This window comes from Oxyura jamaicensis, chromosome 6 (assembly GCF_011077185.1).
Source record: "Oxyura jamaicensis isolate SHBP4307 breed ruddy duck chromosome 6, BPBGC_Ojam_1.0, whole genome shotgun sequence".
Lineage (NCBI taxonomy): Eukaryota > Metazoa > Chordata > Aves > Anseriformes > Anatidae > Oxyura > Oxyura jamaicensis.
This window is the reverse complement of record NC_048898.1, coordinates 26,502,474-26,520,096: the sequence shown is the minus strand read 5'-3', so window position 1 is coordinate 26,520,096 and position 17,623 is coordinate 26,502,474. Positions and strand designations below refer to the sequence as shown.

At 35.8% G+C, this 17,623-nt stretch overlaps 1 protein-coding gene across 6 annotated transcripts in view; it reads right to left on the bottom strand.

Moving 5' to 3' along the window:
- The window catches only part of VTI1A (vesicle transport through interaction with t-SNAREs 1A), a 276,546-nt gene that overhangs the window by 213,132 nt on the left and 45,791 nt on the right, over positions 1–17,623 (bottom strand). For 3 of the 6 annotated variants that reach the window (XM_035330467.1, XM_035330470.1, XM_035330465.1), the window contains exons 4-5: positions 9,061–9,138; positions 2,591–2,611 (exon numbers count right to left, since the gene is read on the bottom strand). In XM_035330467.1, coding sequence (XP_035186358.1) covers positions 2,591–2,611; positions 9,061–9,138 — 99 coding nt within the window. The remainder of the gene's footprint in view (positions 1–2,590; positions 2,612–9,060; positions 9,139–17,623) is intronic. The other 3 variants (XM_035330469.1, XM_035330471.1, XM_035330466.1) reach the window with 1 other exon arrangement.

The following is a 17,623-nucleotide window of genomic DNA, read 5'->3' as shown; positions in this document are numbered from 1 at the left end:
AAGCCCACAGTTCAGCCCTACTGCGAGCAATTAGAATACTAAAGGACTGTGAACTCGGTGCTAACGTTAACTCAGAGCAGTTTCTTACCTGATTTCAGAACCTTTCCACCAAAGCCATACTATAATGAAACCTAATTTTTATTACAAATGACGGTGTTATTTACATGGTTTGGTTTTGGAGGCACACAGCCCTTTGGTCAGGAAACGAGTGCCCTGCAGTAGCAGCTGATGCTTTCAACTGTTCCCCACCCCTCCCCAGACTCCTTCTCCCACGGTATCCCGTGCTCCCAGAGAGGTGGGTAGTGAGGTGATTCAGTGCGTCTTGCAGCTTCAGAAACAGCCTCTATCTGGAGTTACAGAAGGAAGTTTTGCAAAGCGGCATGCTATCACTAGAGATTTTGTCATTCCATGTGGGCTGGGTTCAAACTGAGATCTCAGGAGCTCAAAAGACAGAATGGCACAGCCTCCGTGCAATCCCGTGTACTGCGTGCGTGCCAGAATAGAGCCCAGTAATGAGAGGAAGCGTAGGTTTTATTAACAAACAGTATGGCAAACCACAATTTCTTTTAAGATCTGTTCATACCTCCTTAGGAGCACTATAATTGGGGATGCCTTGATGTTTCACGATGCGATGAGTTAAGAATTATGCCTGAGTCACCACACTAGCCTTCATTTAAACTTGAATGTGCATTTTGCACTCAGTGAAAAACACCATTGCAATTACAACCTATCCAACACATAGCGGGTCCTTCAGTACAAGAGAGCAGAATGCTAACAATTGCTTTCTAAATTATTTTTCTCTACCTGTTCAGTTTTGATCTAGATAAAATAAATCCATTTATTTAGCTCTTTGCTTTATTTAGATCTTTAGCTCTCCCAATATACAGAGAGAGAAAGTAACTTCTGAGGCTAACAAGGAAAAGTAAAAAAAGAAAATTACTAGAAGCAATGTCAAAAAATGACAGAGTAATTGTAAGCTCCTAAATGTATGTCTGAGTTCAGTATAGCTCCCAAGTCCAAGCCCTGTGCAATAACAATCTGAATTTTCTTATTTGCCTGCATAGCTATTTTAAAAAGAAGAGTAGTTAAGTAGCAGCTTTGTTCTTCATATCTGATTAAATTTTCAGAGTAATTTACAAATTAGGAATCTGTGCGTTTATAAAACTATAATCACTGTTTGCAAGCAAAAATGATCTTAGTATATTATTTTACAAAAGCACAGAAGCAGACGTGCAGGTGTTGTTAAAGGGTTGGACAAATGAATCTTGTTCTTCTGAAAGTAATCTCGGAAATCAGGCTGTACAAACCCTTGCAACAATATTGTCATCTGTTTAAATACTGGGACTATTGGGGAGGGGAACTCAGCAGTGGTGGGAGGGCTTTCATGTGGTTACATGTTTATTTTGTTTAAATTTTTTTTTTTTTCCACTGTTTTACTCTGTAGCTTTAGCATATTAATATCAGCTCCGAAAGAAGAAGGAAAAATAAAGCATTCAGGGGACTGGTGAAAGAATCTTTATATCACAAATATCTTACTGTTTCTAAGAACTCCCTGTAATTGCCCTTAATCTGGTTACTTTACAATTCTTTGTCATCCCCATTTCTAAAACTTACAAATCCTTTTCTCCAGAGCTCAGAATTCATTACCGTTTCAAAAAGATGATACCAGACAAATATGTGATGTTAAAATAGTTGTGCTTCTAAATATATTTATTCAAATACTTCACTGGTTCAAACTCCCCATATGAAATCCTTCAAAAATCTGACCCATAAGTAATCCTGACTTTACTGAGACCTTGGCTTTGGCAGCTATCAGGAAATAATAAAAAGGCAGTTCAGATACCTGCTTTGCTACAGCAGTAAGTAACAGAGGATATTAATTTCAGAAAATACACTGAAACATTTGAGGAACTGACCATTAAAACAGACTTCTCTCTCTAAATATTTATGAGTCATTTTATAACTGGAAGAAAGGTGTTCTGGAATACTGATCTCTAGTGTTACACCTACAGATCTACAGCATGCACAAATAAATAATAAATATTGATATGTGTGCGTAGGTCTACCTGTACTGTATTTTCAGTGGGTGTACAATATCCACTATAAGACACAAGATGCTTCAATACCTCACACCAAACATTACAAAATGCGGTGTAATTCTTACTGTGTTTCAGCACAGGTTTTAACCAAAGCAATGCTTTCACTTTCAATACCAGTGTACAAATGTATTTATTCTATCAAAGATTTTTGTGATGCAAACAAGATTATTACTGTACCTGATTTGATCATGGTATTATAACTGAGATCAAATAATAGGTTTTCCTTTTTTTTTTTTCTTTCTTTTTCTAGTGCCTTTAAAAAAATCTGCTATCAAAGAATGTTAATTTCTAAGGTTTGATCTAGAGATTCCTATGTAAGTATACAATTATTAGGAAAAAAGAGGCACAACAGTGAATATTTTAAAGCAATGTAATCAATATTTTTGCTTTGTGTAGATTTCCCTGCAACAATGAACAAAAAGATCTACTTCAGATTTAGAAACTCAGCTTTAAAGGGAAAGCTAGACAACAAAAAGCAAGAAAGTACTCACCTCTTCACGTAATTTTATCAACTGCAACATGAACGCACAAAAAAGATAAAAAGGAAAGAAATGGCAGGAAAGAAAGATCAGTTGTGTGACAGGATACAGAATTAACATTGACAATTTATCTGTTTACATGTTTAGCATTTAAAAATCACAGACAAACACATTAAAAGAACCTAAACATAGACTACATGCAGAGTTTTTTGAACGAATAAAGATCACTTTCTCACACTGTCACATTAAACAAAGAGAATAGTGTGAAATTCTCTTTTAAACCACATCTAAGACACCATCATGAAATAAAGGGGAATGACTTCATAGAAGTCTATATTATAAAGAAAAAAACAAGTTTACTATTCCTCTCCTCGAAGACTGTACAGCTGAAGTGGTTTTGTATATACAAGTTTTCAGAATGTTTTCTGTATATTTCAGTTGTGACAACTGATTTCTTATTTTACTAGCAGATCTAACTTATTAATAGATGACTGCATCTTTATAGCATGTCACTAGTACTCCAATTTTTATATACCTTACTTTGAATCTGACTATATTATCTATTTTTATTATTGAACCTCAAATGGAAACACTTTTTCAGGTTAAAAAAAAAAAAAACAAAAAAACAGCTTAGTTAAATGACTCAGAATTATGTTTTATTGCACAGCATATTTAATAATAGACAAAGGAACGGGGAACAAGATGAAACAGATTTCCCGCAGAAAAGACCCATTGCAGGCTCTTAATCCTAGACCACTATACAGTGTATGAATACACACACAGTGTTATGTCTTATATACACTATGTATATAACACATTCATGTTTATCAATTTATGCTTGTAAATCAGTGCAGTCTAATTCTACTAATAATATTGCTCTGACAGGTTTGCTATAAAACCAAATAAAAACCAGTGTGAATATCAAGCTATGTTGTAACATCCTCTCCATTTACAGAGATAAATTATTGGTACTGGAACAAAAAGTACAATTACTCACAACAAATGTCTGCGTAAGAGTGGCTCTTTATGAAAAAATTACAATTCTCTCACCGATTCCAGTTGAATTCGAAATTACAACAGCTACATCATTATCTCATTTTATGCTGATATTTCACCTACAGTTTCATAACCCTAATTTTCAACACGTGTACAAGCTGAGAATGTTTACTACTTATAAAGTCTCGCCAGCCGGGAGGAAACAAAAACATTTCCACGATTCTCTATTGTTTCATATAGCTCGCCTGAACCAAACACCCCCCTCACCCCGAAACAGACAAAAAGCCTCTAACTACGTGTAACTGGGAGGGCTACTACTGCACCAAGTCGAGCTGAGACGGCTCTTCAGCACCCAGCTAAAGGAACTTTGCTAGAATTTGGTATAAAGAAAACAGCACTGTCCACCAAACCAGTTCTTAAATTCAAGTGCTTGGCCTATCATAACTTGGTCTCTTTCTCCAGTTCTTCCCCCCCTTTTTTCCCCCAAAAGGCAAACATTAAGGCTCTTTAGAAAGAGACGATCTGGGAGTTGATCGCATAGCTATCTTTTCTTTCTGAGGCCACCATTCTTCAGTTGGCTATGATACTTAAAGGGCCAAAGTTTAAAACTACTCTCCCGCAATAGAGTCCATTTGGGCATGCCACCCTGCTATAATCAGTGAGAGTCTGAAAATGCTGCACATTTGTTTTTTCAATAGGTCCCAAACAAAAATGTTCTATCTTGTTTGTGCTGCATGGCTGAATTTAAGCTCTGCATGGGATTTGAAGCTAAGCTAAGTAATGGGAGAAGGTTTTCTTTTTCTTTCCTTTTTTTTTTTTTGATTTTTACATTGGCTGAAAGATACTCATTCAAATTAACAAAAGATGTATTTTTCCCCCATTTAACAATGCACTTAATGAAAATGTGCTACCCTTATTTTTCTATTTTTAAACATTTTCTGGTATTTTTAATCGTGCTCGCCGCTCAACTGTAAACAGCACTAAGCTGTGAGCAGCCACCATTTTAGGTTATGATAATCAGCATATTTTTGAAACAAAGATTTTTTTTTTTTTTTTCAATACAGAATTCGATACAAGAGGTAATCTGTTCCTTTGTAGGCTAAAAAAAAATCTGGTTTACGCTGGTTTGAACCAGTGGAATCTCTTGTGGCTAAGCCTTCTGCTGTGACTAAAATCAAAACTGCGCCGCAGAGAGCGAGCGAGATTGTGTGTGTGTGTGTGTGTGTGTGTGTATGTGCGTGTGTGTGTGCCCGTGTCTGTGAGGCACACCACGTGATGCAGAAAACTACCGAATTTTTTTTTAAAAAAAAGCTGATAACGCTACTGCCGTCTCTGTCCGCATATAGATAACGAATAAATGCTGAACTCTATTAAACGCCCTTTACACATTATCGTGGGTCGAACACACAATTTTCTGAACTTATGATGACAGTCTATTTATTTTGCTATAAACCCTCGGCATGTAACGAACAGATTTGTGTCTGGTAATGATCTGCTCTGCCAGGGCTATATGAAATGATACCGACCTTCTTTAGATCTTGGGGAATTAAATTGACCAACTTCACCCCCTGGTCTGTAGCTGAAGTTTGACACACTTTATGCACAGCAAGCCCAAATCTAATATTACCAGAACTTTGTAGTCAGAAATTAAGTAGCCAAAAAATATTTGTTCACCACAAATCACATATGCAGTGTATGCACATATAGACACGCAATTTTACCTAATGCAAATTTACTTAAGCTTATTAATTAACATAGTTGTGAAAGAGAAAGGAACAGTATAATGTTTCAAGAAAGTTGGTAACAGGGTACCTGACACTATTTTGGTAGAGGGGGGTTTCCGATTTAACCCAATGCATACTTTCTAAAACACATAGAAATCACCACATGAAAACAGCTCTGTGAGTATTGAACTGAAGCCACAACTTTAAGTAGCGTATCACCTCACTGAAAAGCTCAACAACTTTCACGGGATTTGATAATCATTGAAGTCTTATTTGTCATTCTGGCCAGCAAAGTAACTGAGCCCATTTAAGACCACTTCCAGAAAATAAGTAACAAGCCAATGCACGCGCGTTTTTGGAGTTGTTCTTTTTGTTTGTTTTTGATAGAAGGGATGTCTCCTGATTCTGCACCTCTGCACATGCCTCACCTGACCACATCCACCAGTTATATTTCAGAGGAAATTAATGTACACTAAGCAATGACTTCATTAAACACTAAAAGCATTAAGAGGTTTATATCGCTTATTAAACAATGATGCATTTACTTTAAAAGAAGTTTTGATTAGCAAAGTTGTATGATTTTTACAACCTCTTATAAGAAGTTTCTGTATGCTTTATCTAATAAAATTAGTTAACTATTGATATAATCATGATAAGGCAACCATATTCTAAAATGTCATCTACACATGATGACAGCTACCCATGGAAGACATGTAGGGGAACAAATAAAGAAGAGGAAAGGCCAATCATCATGTGGTAATTCTTCGCTCTGTTCTTGTACTTAAATCTGTCTTCTTGGGAGAAAAACTGGAAACTCATAACTATGTGTTCTACCCTGTTCAGTACAGCCTTTAACTTGGCTGTGTTTTGCTGGAACTCCACCTTTGAAACTTAACTAAAAAAAACAGAAGTTGAATAAAGAAAAGATTCAAATTGTTTATTTTTCCAGCAGTGCCCCATTTACTTCTAGAAACTTGATATATTCACACTAACCAATATACATTAAGTTCCTTTTGTCTCTTCACTGCACCAAAAACATTATGCAAACATTCATCATGATGACGAAGACCATACCTTAAATGTACTGCTTATAACTTTGGTTCCCTTGTGTAATGTCCAACTCTAACCAGCTATTCAGCATTTCTACTGGCAGATTTTACCAATATCTCAAGATTGCTATAGAAGCAATTCTGAGCTGGAAATTCTTTTTGTTTTTGACACAAATTCCTTCATCATCAGAGGAATCCCTCTTCTTGTCCACTCTCCTCAGTTTGGCGACTGAACTGGGAAAGAAAAACATCATCTTTTGGTTTAACTAATTTAACCTAACCAAAACTGATTAAGAATTGAGTCCTGTAACAGTACTGTGAAGGTCAGTCTATCCATCTGTATTCTTGACAGACAAAATTAAAGCAAGAATTTGAAACATCTTCAAACATTTGATATGCCTACAAGCTATACTTGATCATACTTTCTTCATCTAGTTCAAGTTCTATATTGATATAATAATGTGTAGGAGAAAATATGGGGTAGATCTGGAGTTACTGAGACACATGTGTTAACGCATTGATTGTATGGTATATACCCAAACCTTGCACTTTATTTGGATTGAGCTGCACATCCTGATAAGCTCAACAAAAGACCGAAGCTTGCACACTAACTGCTTGTTGACGCAACTAAAAGCATAAAAGATAAATACAAATATGGATCATGATATCACATAAGAAAAAGATTGTGGTTGATTACTGGAATAACACAATAAACATTTTTTTTTGAAATATCGGCCTTTAAGTTTTTAAAAGAAAGATGGGTGTCTCCTGTACATTGATATTTTGTAGCATACTTCAAGAAAGAAAACAAAAAATCAGAAATTCCAAAAATTATGGTTAAAATTTAAAGTTCAGTTATAAAAAAGGACTTATTTCCTGAGAAGACTAAAAATCCCTACCCCCCCCCCTTCCCCCCAAATGTCATACCATTTAAGAAATGGCCATTTGAAAGAAAAAAAAAAAGAAAAAAAAAGAAAAGAAAATAAAAAAAAAAGAAAACAACAACAACAACAAAAAACATTGACAAATGCATGGAAGTATCATCTGGTTCCTTAATTTGACCATGTGTCTTCCATCAGGTTTTGAAAAGAGATCACAACTTGCAAAAAGTGTAAGTGAACCAGTTATTTAACCTTTCTTTAGAAAGTGAAAATATTTTATTTCATCCCAAATATAAGATATTTTGTTATATGTAAAGCTTCTTATCACAATTGTCCTTTTATGTCTGAATTCACATATTTTTTCTTAAAATATAAAAATAGCAGCATCTTAAAAGAAATAAAACAAGAATCTTAACACTTTTACAGGACTGAGTTTACTTCCATGACACACATCCTGGGAAATTCTTCTCCCTGAAATCATCCTTTCTGCAAATTCATTACTTAGGGATAAAAAAAACAAACAAACAAACAAACAAAAACCTTTTCCTTTTATTCAAATTTTGGACACCCTCCCCTGCTATAATATCTAAATTTAAAGATTAATATCTTTTACTTTCAACATTACATATTGATATTACTGCTGCTATACACTGAAGTCTACAGATAAACTGTACGCTGTGCATAATTCCACTTATATATGTATTACAGTCTATCAGAGATTAAAATTTACATAGCACATTTAAAACACTTTATAATATTAGTGCTTAATGGGATCTGTGTGTTAAAATTCATTTTACTGGGATGAGCCTCCAAGACTTACTTTTTTCTACCCATAGTGAACTTATACTGAGGGTAGAAGATACTAAAAATTTTAGAATGTGATTCTGTTTCCTTAATTAATATTGCATTTATCAAGTAAACATTTAAACAAGCTTCACTTGCAGTACCAAAATAATTTAAATTCTGTACCTTCAGAAGGGAAAATCTGATATTTAAGGAAACTTCCAGCAGACTTCTAAAAGTCTACAACTTGGATTTAAAACTGAACTGACTTTCAGAGAGAAAAAGAAAAATTCAGCTTTTACAAAGAGATTGTCAAAGAGGTTTCAGCACCAAAAGAAACATTAACATGTGGGTAAAAGTCCCTTGAATATAATGTTCCCTTTAGAATTTTCAGCAGTCTAGTAGGATCCTCACTGCAGTGTCCAGAACAACAATATGGGTACAAGATTTTTAAAAAGCCTCAGAATTATCAAGCTTTCCTTCATTAAAAGAGTTGGATAGCACTCTGCATTCTAGTACAACATACATCATGAAAGCGTGCTTTCATTAGTACAACTTGTGTTTTTGGTACAAGGAGAGAAAATCTGTTTAGGGAAGGAATCACACAAGGAAACTGAGTGGGGTACAGGCTAATTCTGAGAGTGCACTTTCATTTGTTTTCCCTGCCAGTGTTGATTTAATTATACTGCATTATTATCAAAGCAGCATTATGTACTTTTTTATTCCTTTTACATGTGTTTGAGGTGAAGACCTTGGCTTTGTCGGCAAACAGCGCGTTTCAAGTTATTTCTTAAGTACTAAATAATAAAGAAAAGAGAAGAAAAGATTTTTTTTTAAGATAGCAGACAGTGATCACAAGTTAAAGGGTTAAATGTAAGATCTCCAAGAAACATTTTGAAGTTGATTAAGACCCCAGCTTTGCATTAAACAGTATCACTTCCACATGAGTTGTTGCTAATGCTGTTAAGGAGCAGCTTGAGAAGCCCAGTGTGCCAGTGACCTCCTTCACCCTCCAGCCACCCACTAGGGCTTCTTGATTAGCATCCTACCTGGTTCTCTGAGGAATTCCCGTCATCCCCTAGGAGCTCATTCCGCACCTCATCACTGTAGGCGATCCGTGACCTTTTCTGTAAAACAAAAAGAAAAAAGGGTTAGGAAGTAAAGCTCCAAAGCCATTGGCATCAAGGCTGATCATCTTAAACCTCGAGAGCCCCCTAATGGATACCTATTTGATAAAAAAATAAATTAAAAATCTGCAAGTTAAAGTTATTAAAAAGTTCTTCAACTGCTATATTTTGACAAATCTGCATGGCAAAATCTTAGCATTTCTAAGAGTCACATCCTCAATATTTCATCAATTAAAGGAGCTTAAGCAAAGCTCAAGCCAAGTCATGGGCGATTGGTTCTAATAATCAGGTAACCTTGAGTGGCAATATAAACTAATACCAGAAGTGCTGAAGAAATGCATGTGTAGGAAAAAAATGCATTATTCTGAACACTTATTAGTTGGACACAGAACTCAGAGTAACACTGCAGCGATGCTATTAAATAGGAAGACTGACCTTTTTCCTTATCAAAAAGATAGGAAAAAAGAATAAGAAAAATAAAAAAGAGCAATGGGCATTTGACATAATTGATTGAATTTACATATGTAGAAAATTAACAAGTTTTTCCTTTGTTGCTAAGGCTATGAAGGCTTCCAGAGAAAAGACCAGAAATCAAATACCAAAAGAAAAGAGAAAACTGCAGTACAAGGGAACTCTAGTTTACAGCAGTTCATGGAAACACCACAAACCTGAGAGTCATTCATTAGACTATTACAACTGATAGGCATTACTCACAGTTGATGAGCACCGGATTTTCTCATGAGCTGATCACTATATTGACTCTTAACTAGATCAAGTGGCAAACAACTGAAAGCAAATGACTGAAGATTACCAAGGTAGCACAGCATTCACTGGAACAACGGGGAAGTCCATAATAAGAATATTAGTCCAGCTTTCAATTTCTTTGTTGGCCACAGTGGTAACAGTATAAGTTGTTAACACTCCCACATTAACCATGAAAAGAGAGAAAGGATTTTTTAACATATTGCCTAAAGTTATGCATTTTGTATATTTGAGCATGGCTATGACCAGTTCCACTCTCCATCAGAGGAAGAACCCCTGCCCCCCCCCCCCCTTTTTTAATAAATAAATAAATAAATAAATAAATAAAATTTGGGAGCTTCCCTCCCACTCCACCATGTAGTTACTACCAGTAGGAACTCAGCATAAAAAACTCCCTCCTCAAACCTTCCCTAATCAGAGAATTGTGCCCCCCCAAAATGTTCTTGAGACTGGAACACAGGAAAAAATCCATTAGAAATCATACCGAGCATAGAGAAATTCATACCCTGTTCACCTTCCACTAGGAAACTAGCAGTTGAGTAGGCTTTGCACTGGTCATCTCAGAGCAACAGATTTTAGCTCTTTATCTTGTGCAGTTCACCCTTTATTATACCATTGTCATTGCAATGCTTACCAATTTGTGATTCAGTTGCTAGTGTTCAGATCTAGACTATATACTAAGGCTACAGATGTACATCGCAAGGACAAAGCATACCATAGTCCTACTACAAGAGCTGAGTTGTGCCAAATCTTTTGGAGATCTCAGCTGTCACAGTTTCATACTAACCAAGCTAAAAGTACTCTACCGCATTAAAGGAAATGAGAACCTTTAAACAGGCTGTGGTATCAGAGCTGCCTGTTTAAATTATTCATTTCATCACTATGGGGGACTAAAACACTCCACAGTATGCAAGAATATCATATGGAGATAGGTTTTGTTTTTCCCTTTTTTCACCGAAAAGCCAACAAATTGGCATAGATTGCTCAATTACATTATTTTCCTATTTTTATTTGATACACATCAAACAAGGAAGGAAATTACAAATATATACCAATAAATATCTAGACTTCTTTTTTGATTAAGATTCAATCTCCCCACTTGAGGTCCTGTACTTCAACTGTACAGTCTCTCCCACTTGCACAAAATGACTCAGCCCCATTGATTTAACACTGTCAGTGTTAAATGTATTTGTCATTATTAGGCTGGGATGGGGAGCATGATGCTTCATGAGCTTGTTCTCCAGTGAACAAGTTGCCTAATAATATGTGGAAACTGAGGTGGGCCTTGGTTACATATGCTTTATTTGAAAGATTTAACTGGTTGATATTCTCATTTACAGGAGACTGCATGAAAGAAAGGAAGAAGAATGTTCTTCATGGGAAAGAAATAAATGTTAACAGCAATGCAGTTTTTAAAGGCTCTTTATAATCCTTTATATCATCACCACTGAGTTTAATAAATATATTTGTATCATTGTTCTTTCATTGTAATAATCTGTCATGATATGAAAGTCAGCAATTTTATTAAAAGAAATAACCCTCTGACTACAATTAGGTGTAACTCTTTGCCATAATCAATAAATAATTTGATACTACTTTTGATCACAGTTCCACTACCAAATGAATCAATAATATAAAAGGAAAGGCCTTTGAACTAAAGTGTTCGTTTGTTCTTCCAGGATTTGTCCAAAATATCAATACATTCATATCTTCAATTACTATTCTTACTTTTATTAAAGTAAAAGTGCCAACACATTCAAGCGTGGCTAACAAAAGTAGTGAAAATGAAATGGTTCATCCGAACTCAGCAATAAAACAAGTTTTAGATTTTTTTTTAGTTCATAACTATCAGCTGTTTATAAATATATACTTTAGCCAAATGCAAGAATGATAGTTTGAGCTGGAAATGTCACACACTCCGCTACAGTTTGAAGGAACCCAATTCATAATGCATTTTATAAATAGTTAATGACTTCTATACATAAGCTAACCAGGCAAATCAAGAAATTGTCAACATTTTTAGTCTTAGTTGTCAGTTACCACTGTCTACTGGTACTTTATATGTATGTTTCTAGAAAAGACAGAAGCTTTACAGAGTTCGTAATCCAAGGCATTTCTGGGCAGCTCAGTATAAGTTTAAGAGCTTCTATGTGCAGTTTTTTTTTTGTCTGTAAAGGTCTGTCATACAGATAAGTTTCTCTTGTATTTTGTATTTTTCTTGTGTATACATGCACAAAAAGTCTAAGCACCCAAGAGTTTTTACCTCATTTTACACGTTTCCATTCAAATGCAGCATGCACACGAACACACCACTACACAGAAGGGTTAAGCTACTTTCTACAAAACTTCAAGACAGAGAAAGTTTCAGCGGCTGTTTTAAATGTACTACAGTATCCAGACCGTCTGACAAGGAAGAATTTCTGATTCCAGGCAGATCTCTCTTGGTTTATGAACAGGATTTTTGCATACTGATTGGGTGATTTTCTTAAAGCCCTGTTCAAACAGATACACTTGCTCAGTTCTGTCTGGCAATTTGGCTTTAAACAATCTGTCTACTTGACCCAAGCCTTAACATTTCCCAATAGAACTGAATGTGTTCATGGGCAAGCACAGCTAAATTAGAATTGAAATGAATTAACTCAGCTTAAACTAATTAAGATCTGTGATCTGCAGTACCACCCCCCTGTATGATTCTACATGTGAAGCAGGGTACATGTAACCAGACTGTAAGAATTCTGCTACACTACTAATCTGAGCATAACAATGAAGTTCGTCTATTACTAAAGCATATGAGAAGTTAATTTCCACGGCCTACACATGGCAAAGCAATTGCTTAAATTGCCTCACCTGGGAATTTAATACAATGTTATCATCAGACCAGCCACACTGTAAATAGATTTATAATGCTTTCCATGTGCTAGGCTAGGTTGCATATGAATTAAGTAATGATCTGGTATTACAATACAATCAGCTAGTTCCCACACCTGGCAGACAGGGTATTTTGCTAAATTACTACCTATATAGATGCATCACAACATAAAAACAGAAAAGGCAATGGGAAGAGAAACAATCTACATGGTGTATGACTGATTTTTACAAGGTAACCAAATAAGATGTAGATGGAAAGAGGTATCCAAAATAATCTGTTTCCAACATCTGTACAACAGAACGCATACTTATTCATTTCTATTCAATTTTGGCCTAATTTTCCGCATTCTATACTTTAATTACTCATCCACATTCTGAAATGTTCCCATTAGTGAAGGCCACAACTAGCCAATGCCCCCTCATTCCAACACACTTTCAGCAATCAGCCAAATAATTGCTAGAAAGTATCACATATTTTCATACCTGAACTAAAGAATAGCTTTCCTCCTAAATGCTAAGCAGCCCCCTGAACAGACGACCATGTCTAGATACATTTCAGACAAAGGGCCAAGCAAATCCTTTTGTCTCAACCTCTCAATTTTTCAGCCTCAATGTTTTAAGAATGGATTAAACAGATTTTTTTTCCGTAAAATTTGTAAACAAACAAAATGGCTTATTTATTCACAAACATCTGTTTTCATTAGAATTTCCTAGTATTTATAAATGGTTTAAAAAAACATCTTCATGCATCTGTTTCAGAGTTTGGCCCTGCTCTACATGCAAATAAATACACGAGATTAGCATAACCAGAAATAATTTCTAGGAATAAATTACATTTTATTTTGCGTTCTTCAAGAGTACTCAATTTTACCATTGCTAGCGTTAAAACAAGGTAAAAAAGTGATCTGATCTTCAAACAGACTAAGTACTACAGATTGTAGACTTTCACCTATGCTTTTCCGAATAGATGCCTTAAGTATTTTGCTGAGCAGAAATGGAAAAGAGAGTTCAGCAAATTTAGAAGAGAAATAAGTGACCTTATCTAACAGCAACACAACACTTCTTCAGGAAATAACTGAAATTGATTAAACAATTGTGTTCAAACTAGTTTACAAAACTTCCTCATTTCTCTGTAAAGGTGATGCAGGAGCAACAGATCAGATACTTCAGACTGCCATTAGAAACGCGTTTTCCTGTTCCTAAATAGCTCAGTTTGTGGCTAAGTGGGAAACTGATTACATAGTGTTAATATATGACATGATGCAATGCTGGACTTTCAAGCATTTCCTTATGAAAATCCAACAATGAAGAAGATATATTTCTGTCTGAAAGGAAATAAGCTATTCTACAAAAGCTGTGAAAATTCTGACTGAAAGAATCAATTCAACAGTACCTGTCAGCTGGCTAAAGCCAATGTCTATGGCACTCTCAGTCTTGCCTTCTCTCTCCTAATGCACACAGAAAAGATTTTAAACACCTGTGAAAGCGAAAATGCACAACTTAAAACCTGTATTCTGCCACTCTGACAAATGCTGTTGGCTTCCTACAAGAAAGATGAATCAAACTTCAAGTGCTAATGTGAAATTAGTACAGAGATACCATCACCCACATTAAATGGGATTCACAGGCCTATAATCTTGTTCTCAATAATCATCATCAAATACACTTTTAGTTTCATTATGGGGTGAGGGCAGAGAGGAAGGTCAAGGAAATCCCCATGAGGACACAAGACACTGTATAATGTTGGTAGAGAAAAAATGAAGCTTCTGCCCACAAAACTATTTGTATCTCAAACTCATGGCCAGTGGACCGTGTATGTCACCAACAGGGCTGGTCCTTAAACCCGTGAGACTGCCTGTGCTGTGGTTAGCGAAGAAAACAGGTGACCTGGGAGAGAACTGTAGCTCATTGTTCGTGTTAGATTAAGGAGGAACAGCGGATGATTTCTGTTGTGAAAAGGCATTTATATTGACAAAAACAGCTAATATTTAGTTGACCTCTGCCTTTTAAACTTCAAAACATAAACAAGGAAAGATTTTTTGAAACTCTGGAACTAAATGGCCCTGCCACCCTTCTATTTTTCAGATAATGCTCAAAAATTCACTACTACCACTTCCAATTTAACCAGACCACGTCTATAGAAAAGTGATATGAAATGATCCAACATGATGAAATACTGGAGTTACAAATCCAAGCATGGAAAACTTCAGATAAGCATTGCTTGGGTTTGGATAACACTCTCCATATATAACAATGAATAACCCCTTGGCCTGGTGTTCATATTAAGACATATTTTTTTAATTAAAACAATCTTTTGGCTTGTTTGATTGACCACATTCTATTACCAAACCTTGGTCCCTACATGTACACTACCTTATTCTTTAATCAGAATCAAATTTCTCCAAGGTGCTTTCATCTTTGGGCTGTTGCGCATAACAGTTTGCTGCCTTTTCATTTGTGTGCCATAATCTCAAAGAACATGAGCCAGGCATTGGCTAACACACTAAAAGTGACTGAATACTACTGCAAGTTTAAGTGTAACCTCTCTGTAGGTCAACATATTGACATCTGCCTTTTGCATTGCCAACTCGCACCTAATCTGTTATCTATTATTACCTACATTTGCTAGTCTGTTCTTGTAATATACTTTTCAGTACTCTAATTTCAGTATTTCATACAAGTCCTTTACATTGATTACTTCAAATGACCATTATTAAACTATCATATTTCATTATAAGAACCATCTCTACACATCAACGTAGCTGGCTAAGTTAGCTAACTTGGTTATTTAGTCAACGGAAATTCCTCTAAATGGAGTACAGGATCACTTGAGTTCATTCCAGCTGAGATTCACCTTCCCATAAAGCCTAGTGCTTCCTTCTAACTACCCTGCATGTGTTCAAAGGCCACTCAGAAAATCTTGCTTGCCCAATTAGGTGCCTAAATTTGGCTATTGCCAAAGTGCTGTTATTGCACTTTGCCTTGATATGTATAGTAAACACTGACATATATTCACCTAGTTTGTTGACAAAGATTTCGTAGCTGCAGAGCCTTATTTACCACAGTCATTTCAACCAGCAACACTAGGAAAAAAATAAAGAGGTTGCAGAGGGGGGAACACCTTCTCTCCCCAGCTCAGTGGTTTGAAAGTTTAAATATCTCCGCAGGAAGACCATATTAAAAAGGGCTCCTACCTGGTTCTTTGTCACTAGCCACTGTGGCCACTCCGCACTCCCAAGTGCCTGTGGGACCGCACAGTGAGCTAGATACTAAGCTGATCAGGTTCAAAGTAATGCAGAATTTGACTAGTTGTTTGGGTCTAGGAGGTCTAAGAGGGTTAAATTCTGTCGTTTATAACACTGGTCCGCTCTTGGACATGGAGGCAAAAGGGAAGGGTCCAGACTGAGGCATCAACAAGAAATTTGCAAAGAATGGGAACAACCAAAATTAAGCCAGAATTGTTGACAGGTAAATTGGTCTTCAACTCATGGTCAGGCTAATTTGAAGAAATGTTTAAGGGTGTCAGTAGCATCATTTAGGATAATTTAGTCTCTACATCACACCCCAGAAGACACTCACTCCCAAAACAGATTTTAAAGTCATATAGTGGAAGACAGTCACTAGCATCACTAGGCTGCTATTCTTCTCCTGAATTCTCTATAGATATGAATAACTCCAATACAAATATCAACAAAACTAGGCTACAAAAATAAGCCTGTTTTGAGTCTCTTTAGCAGATCTTTGCCCTTAAAACTGGCATACGTATATAATAAGTGTGCATGCAAATAGCTACAAATTTCATTGCAAAATTACCTTTCAGGGAAAATTAAATATGATGGTGGGACAGAGATCTCTTAGTGCCCTTTTCCAGTACAGCAGTATGTTGGTTTTTTTTTGTTTGTTTGTTTTAATGAAATCTTCATTGGTCATCTTAACTCATCTCTTCCTTATAATGATGAAAACTGTATATTAATGTTTTCTTTTTACTACAAGCTTTTTTTAAAATTTATTTTAATGCTTGATACCGTGCAATTTCATTGAATCATTTATCCAACAAATGATAAAGCATGATAAACATCTCAGATAAAGCAAAAGAAACACCTTGGGCCTAGGTTCCTGTTGACAACAGTAACAGGACATCTGCTGGTACTTCCCACCAGTTCCGTTCTTTTCCAAAAAGAAGTATTCACGTGTTACTTCCTCCATTTGGTACTTCATTGGCTTTACCAGCCTGTATCTGCACTTTCTGGTCAGATACTAAAGAGTCTGGCAACTGTAAAGAAAACCTGTAATGGGGCAAGTTGCCATTCTTGAATGCCATCATTCTCTGCTCTCGCGCCCCTTGGATGTCTAGCAGTAGGTAAAGCCTCTGACAGCTGGTGTGTTTTATGCTTATAGGCTTTCCATTTAAAAGTATAATTTTGCTACAGAACTCAGTTCTATTAATAAAGTATGTATTTTGTCCACTGTGGGGAAAAAAAAAAAAAAAAAAAGGAAACCACAAAGACTCGTACACTTGGAATGAGGGCAAGGCAGATGAATGAACTGCTTCCAAGGAAGCTGAATTGTCCCACCTAAATTTGTGCCACTCTGATGGGATCTATTTTAAACTTAAGAAACTTAAGCTGGCCTTTCCAAAAATACTTTTTATTGCATAAAAAGCTATTTTTAGGTACTGTCCTTTTTTACTGAGCATATGCTCTCTCTAAGATATCTACCAGTAAATGTATACCAGTATGCACATTTATAATTCCAGAAACTAATATATGGAATGAGAAAATTTCTGCGCAGTATCAATGAATCTCTTAGTGTCAATGAATCTCAAAAAACAAAAACAAACAAAAAAACAACAACA